Source organism: Arctopsyche grandis, chromosome 13, assembly GCF_051622035.1.
Source record: "Arctopsyche grandis isolate Sample6627 chromosome 13, ASM5162203v2, whole genome shotgun sequence".
Taxonomy (NCBI): domain Eukaryota; kingdom Metazoa; phylum Arthropoda; class Insecta; order Trichoptera; family Hydropsychidae; genus Arctopsyche; species Arctopsyche grandis.
Window position 1 is genome coordinate 7,944,178 of NC_135367.1, and position 6,576 is coordinate 7,950,753.

Genomic DNA, 6,576 nt, shown 5'->3' on the forward strand with positions numbered 1-6,576 from the left:
CGAAAATCCCCAAGCAAAGCGCACCGTGCTCGCAATCGGTGATTGTATGTGGGAAACGTTATTTTCAGAAAATTTACATTTTTTGTTCCCGTGATTATTTATGCATTTACCTTTATTTGAATTTTTCAGCTTCATTCAAGGTCAGGAATCCAAACGCGCGCGATTAAGTCGAAAAAATTCTAAGAAATCTACTTAAACAAAACATCGACTGCACCAGCATCTACATACATATAATACATACATAGTTTCGTAAAACAATTTCAAAGTTTGAATAAAAATTTTGATGAAATAGATCAAAATTTTATATTTAATTTACCGAGTATTTGTCTGAAATACCCGGTTATCGAGTACCCTACAAAAGGCCGAGTACATCCGAGTATCGAGTACTCGGATTGGAAACTCTAATGTACATTCATATGTATAGGGCAAAATAAAACTAGGAGTCTTTTATAATAATCTTGTGTTGTACCCGATGACATATTATGTTATTAAATAATAATAAAAAAATGTGTCGGCTCGATCCGTACCTTTTACCTTTTATATAATATTTATATTTAATGGTTAAATATGAAAAAAGGTAAAAACTACCTACCTACATAGTAGGTAGTAAATAAATTTTCAATAAATGGCGGTAAATTCTCTGCCAAAAGGAAACATTGGTAGCAAATAGTATATATAGATGTTTTTTTCTTTTATTATTGTACTTTCTTACTGAAGGGCCAAATTCGATATTTTATATGAGTCGGCGGGCCGCATATATATATATATATATATATATATATATATATATATATATATATATATATATATATATATATATATATATATATATATATATATATATATCATCATCATCATTTACAGCCATTCGCCATCCACTGCTGGATGAAGGCCTCTCCAACACGCTTCCACTCGTCTCTGTTTTGCGCAACACTCATCCATCTCATTCCGCACATTTTCCTAATTTCGTTCACCCATCTTCCTTGCGGTCTTCCTTTTACTCTTTTGCCTTCTCTCGGGTACCATTCAAGCACTTCTTTTGTCCACCTTTCGTCCATCCTCCTAGCTACGTGACCCGCCCATTGCCATTTCAATCTCTTCACTCTATCCACTATGTCCACTACCCTTGTCATATTTCTCACCCACGTGTTCCGCTTCCTGTCTTTCCTCGTTATGCCAAGCATACAGCGTTCCATACTTCTTTGAGTGCATTGGATTTTATTTTGCATCTTGGCGTTCAGTGTCCAAGTTTCACATCCATACGTCATCACTGGCAAAACGCATTGATCAAAGATCCTTTTCTTCAGGCAGAGTGGCATTTTTGATTTAAAAACAGCATTCATCCGTCCAAATGCACTCCACCCTAATTTCATACGTCTCTTTATCTCTTCATTTTTACTACCAGACATGTCAATTATTTGACCTAAATATAAATAATTATTTACTACTTCTACTGGTTTATCATCTAAGGGGATGCTATCAGGCATGCAATAACTATTGAACATTAGTTTAGTCTTATCTACGTTAATTTTTAATCCTACTTTTCTACTTTCCCTGTCCAGCTGTGTTAGTCTGATAAGTAGGTCAGCTGAATCACGAGCTACTAAAACTATATCGTCTGCGAACCGAAGGTGACTCAAAAAGCGACCATTGATGCTTACTCCGGCTGTATCCCAATCCAATTTCCTGAAAACTCCCTCAAGCACCGCATTGAATAACTTGGGCGAGATTGTATCTCCTTGTCTTACTCCTTTTCCTATGCTAAATCTATCTGTACCTGAAAAAATTTAACCGAAGCTGTGGCATTCTTATATATTGCAGCTAACAGTCCCACATAGGGTTCCGGCACTCCCTGTGTTTTTAGAGCGTTAAGTACTGCATTATGACTAACTGTATCGAAGGCTTTCTCATAATCGACGAAACCTAGGCACAATGGCCGTTGATATTCGTTGGCGCGCTCGATTAGTTCGCCAACTACTTGGAGGTGGTCCATTGTGCTGAAATTTGCCCTAAACCCTGCCTGCTCTATAGGTTGGTTCTCGTCGAGGATATTCTTCAGCCTTTCTGTAATAACCTTCGTGAAGAGCTTGTAGACCGCTGAAAGTAGACTAATGGGTCGGTAGTTCTTGATATCGCTTTTGTCGCCTTTTTTGTGTATTAAAATGATAGTTGCGTTATTCCATCCTTCTGGTATAACTTGGTTCTGGATGCATTTGCTGAAAAGCCTAGCTAAGATATTAATTAGGGGGGGGCCGCCACATTTTAGTAAGTCAATGGGAATATTATCTTCCCCTGGGGTTTTACCGTTCTTTGCAGTTTTTAGCGCGGCCTCTACTTCGCTAGGCAATACTGCAGGAACCCTTTGGCCGTGTGTCGATTCCAGAGCGGGGAATTGGCCGTTGTCGTTCTCGTATAGTTTTGCATAGAACGTGTAAACTCTGTCTATGATTTCTTCTCTATTCCTAATTATTACTCCGCTCTCTGATCTGATTGCGATCATTTGGTTTTTGCCTAAGAAAAGATCCTGTTTGCACTTTTTCAGGCTACGGTTATTCTTAATGGTATTTTCTATTAGCTTGCTGTTAAAATCCCTGACATCCCTGACTATTCTCTTTTTAATTTCCTTATTTACTAGATTGTATTCTTGCTTATTATTATCCCTATCTAAATTCCTTTTATGCTTAATTAGGTTTTTTGTTTCCGCTGAAATTTTGCTTAATTTAATCTGTTTCCTGAATCCACCTAATTTCTTACCTGTTGAGGTTAGAACCGAACTAATTACAGTGTTCAATTCCTCGATGTCTGCTTCTGGGTTTAATTTCCCGTATCGATTATATATATATATATATATATATATATATATATATATATATATATATATATATATATATATATATATATATATATATATATATATATATATATATATATACATATTTATACATACATGTATGTGTGCGTTAAATAACTACAATAAAACAAATTAATAAGGTTAAAATTTTAATGACAATGATTAAGTTGTTTAATTTCTTTCGACATTTTCTGTATATCAGGTTTAAATTTGGTAGTAGAAATTTTTAAAACTGCCTGTAAGTGTTTATCTGTAATGCTTGATCTTAAGGAGCTTTTATTTAAATTAATTACGGAAAATGTCTGCTCACATACATATATGTATGTATATGTCGATCCGAAAATGAACAACATTTTTCTCGCAGTCTTTAATTTTTCCGAATCTTTCAGAATTCAGGGAATTATAAAATTTGCAGATTTCTTCACGGCGGTATAAATCTTTCAGATCTGTATCGCACTGTAAATCTAAAATTTTCAGTTGTAGTTTACTCGGAATGTTGTTAACATTTGCTAAAAACGGATCACGGGTTATTGCTAGGCTGTTTTCAATTACTCGGAAGTCACTTAAAGCTTTGATGATGTCTCCGTATTTTTTAATTTTACTTTCATCAATATTTAATGATCTCAGTGTTGGGAAGTGATCCAGTTTCTTAATTAATATTTGACGTTAAAACAGTTGGAGTTTTAAATTAAATGCATTCAAGCTTTTTATCGAATCGTGAGCATATACATTTTTACCCTGTAAAATGCAGTTGAAAGTGTTCAGGTGTGTCCAAAGTAAAAGCAAAATCACAAAGCCAGTCATTGATAGTGAATTCAGGAAAATCAGTTAAATGTTTCATTTCTAAAAATAAAATGATATCATCCTTTAATTTCCCACACTCTTTGAAGTACTTTCCCTAAACTTTACCATCGAATATGGCTGTGAAAAGGAATATCTGTGTACTCTGCATCAAGATCTTCAAGAAAGCTGATATATTGTCTGTGTTTCACTACCCGTGTTGGCCAGTCGAAAGATACTCACAAAATGGTCAAAAAAGGCTTAGGGATTATTTTTATGATTTAATACCTGGCGAATGGATGGTTCACAATAGAATTACCATGAATTTAGGTAAAAAAAGTCCACTTTGTAGGACTTCCCGCGCTAATTCGAATCGCACGAATTGCAGATAAGACTATCCGCACACAACCCAACCCCGTGACAAGTCACAAGTTGATAAATGTGATTGCATTATAATAAATTATACTCACGGATACATTATAATACATGGGATTGTATTATAATCACTTCACGGATATATTAAAAAAATGAATAAACACTATTTTAAAAAAATTGAAGGAAAATAAGTTATTTGGAAATAATCACGCGGGCCGCATGGAATTGCGTGGCGGGCCGTAGTTTGCCCAGGCCTGGTATATACGTTTTGGCAGTGGTTTACATATGTATGTCGAATCGAAACGACTATTATATTACGGCGAGTGTATCTCAAACAGACACATAGAATAGCGAAATTATATATTATACATGATGTTGAATTTTCTTCAAATGTTGGCGGTTTGAAATTAATTAAAGCATCAAATAAGTGTGTTAGTTTATAAATGTTTATTGATTAAAATTTATCGTATATACTATATCGTATATACTATATCGTATATACTATATCGTATATACTATATCGTATATACTATATCGTATATACTATATCGTATATACTATATCGTATATACTATATCGTATATACTATATCGTATATACTATATCGTATCGTATATCGTATTTAATTTATAAATATTTATCGTACATAGTAAGTTGAAGACAATTACATAAATTTAAATGAAGAGTTATTTACACTCCAGTCAAGCTTTTAATCCAGTCTCGTACTGATGAAATCCTAGCGAAGATTCCAGGAATATTGGGCAACTCGCAACTGTATCCACCGGATACCAAACCGTATTGCACTCCATTTTGAACAGCTGGACCACCGGAATCACCCTAAAAAATTAAAACGGTTACATATTTATATAACACACATGAAAATCCGAGCATTATGTAAAGCAAACTCACGAAGCAAGCGCTCAACCCTCCTTGTAGGGTTCCACCCAAGCAAATTTGCCTTGCCGTAATGAACGAGTAAGTACGTCTGCAAGTATCTTGATTGACAACTGGAAGATTAGCCTCCCTCAGATTGATTGGAAGACCGCTGGCCGATTCCTAGACGATTTAATAACGGATTAAAATTTAGTTTTGTATATGTAATTTGATACAAATCAATATTGATTCAGTTTGACTTACAGATGTGACTCCCCATCCAGATACAGTGACCTGACTTCCATCGGCAGGATTGCTGCCAGATGTCAATGGAATGATGGCTACGTTAGCTCCGAGTATGATATCTTGATTTAGAGTTACTACAGCGAAGTCATAGTCCAAAGTGTCCATGTTGTAGCTTGGATGAGGTGTGAAAGAGCTTACTTTCACTACTTGTCCACCACTGTTGTAAGAGGTCGAACCGACTCGAGCATACAAAGATCCCAAGCTGGTTCCTCTATGGTTTAAAATTACCCTTTAAACTGGGATTATTATACATACATATATGTATGTAAAGATTTATTGAAAAAACAAACAGCTTACGGATTGCAATGAGCTGCAGATAAGAGGTACTTGGTGCTGATGATGGAAGCTCCGCAGGTATGGGAGTATGAGCTTCCCGACAAGTATTGAAGAGATGCTTGGTATGGTCTTCTTTGGATCGAGGATTCAATTCCTCCTACGATCCTACCGAAGCCATATGCGCTGAGCAAAAATTTAAAATACAAATAATATTGTTACGTACGCCGCGGATTGAGCGAATTGCACTTAGACCAACGGATATCTGTTATCGGATTAACTAAATGCATACACTTACTTCCAAGGATTATATCTGGACTCTAAGTGCATTTAGGCTAAACAATGACCGTTATTAGTTATTTCTCAGAATCGGTAAGGAGAGACCCAATGTCGTGGAAATACATATCCGAATACGTGACTATACAACAGGTTAACAGATTAGGCGTCCTGAGAGATCTACCCTTTATAAGGCGGTACGTAGGCGATATCATGTCATTCTGGACTGAGCACTGCCAGTGCGTTTATCTCCTGAATCATCAATAAATGCTGTGAAACGACTGTTGGCCTTTTACTTGGATCCTCCACCCACCCCTACGCAACAATATTAACTGAATTCTGTATTATATTAATTTCTAATTGGATTAATTGCAACTTACGCGCAGCGCACAACACAACGAAGAGCCCGATTAGTTCGATTGCGACCATCTTGACGATCAAACCCGTCCGATATGTTCGATATGATTTTACCCCGTTTATATATGATTGTGAATCAGATTTCATCATTGCCATAATCTCATTTAAAACACTTATCACTTACTATGGCAATCACTTTATCCCTAATTAAATAGAACAATTCCAATCGCAAACAATACAAAAATATACGTATTGACGTAGTGTTTCATTATTACATACATTTCACGGGCTGAAAACCAGACTAGTACAAGTGACATTTAAAAAAAAACTGGTTTTAGTGCAAAAATAATAGCATTTCATATATTCCTTATTGCGCCAAAGAGATCGAAGTGAATTATCGATAATAACGCCATTTATGAGCGAATGTGTCAAGTGACGTTATATGAAGCTAACAAATGTTGTATGAACTGATACAATTGTCGAAA

At 35.5% G+C, this 6,576-nt stretch overlaps 1 protein-coding gene across 1 annotated transcript; it reads right to left on the reverse strand.

Moving 5' to 3' along the window:
- Positions 1 to 4,431: 4,431 nt before the first annotated feature.
- LOC143920754 (trypsin-2-like) lies at positions 4,432 to 6,182 on the reverse strand. Its single transcript, XM_077443694.1, has 5 exons — positions 6,115 to 6,182; positions 5,483 to 5,644; positions 5,144 to 5,396; positions 4,916 to 5,062; positions 4,432 to 4,843 (listed from the first exon to the last, which is right to left on the reverse strand). Exons 3-5 carry the CDS (start codon positions 5,288 to 5,290, stop codon positions 4,697 to 4,699), a joined length of 441 nt encoding a protein of 146 aa, XP_077299820.1. The 5' UTR covers positions 5,291 to 5,396; positions 5,483 to 5,644; positions 6,115 to 6,182; the 3' UTR covers positions 4,432 to 4,696.
- Positions 6,183 to 6,576: the final 394 nt, after the last annotated feature.

Bases quoted from the DNA above. Each gene is read 5' to 3' on its own strand.
- LOC143920754 (XM_077443694.1), bottom strand. From the start codon at position 5,290: ATGGACACTTTGGACTATGACTTCGCTGTAGTAACTCTAAATCAAGAT. The intron at 5,063-5,143 runs GTAAGTCAAACT...TAAATCGTCTAG, and splicing joins CTGGATGGGGAGTCACATCT to GAATCGGCCAGCGGTCTTCC. The intron at 4,844-4,915 runs GTGAGTTTGCTT...TTAATTTTTTAG, and splicing joins GAGGGTTGAGCGCTTGCTTC to GGTGATTCCGGTGGTCCAGC.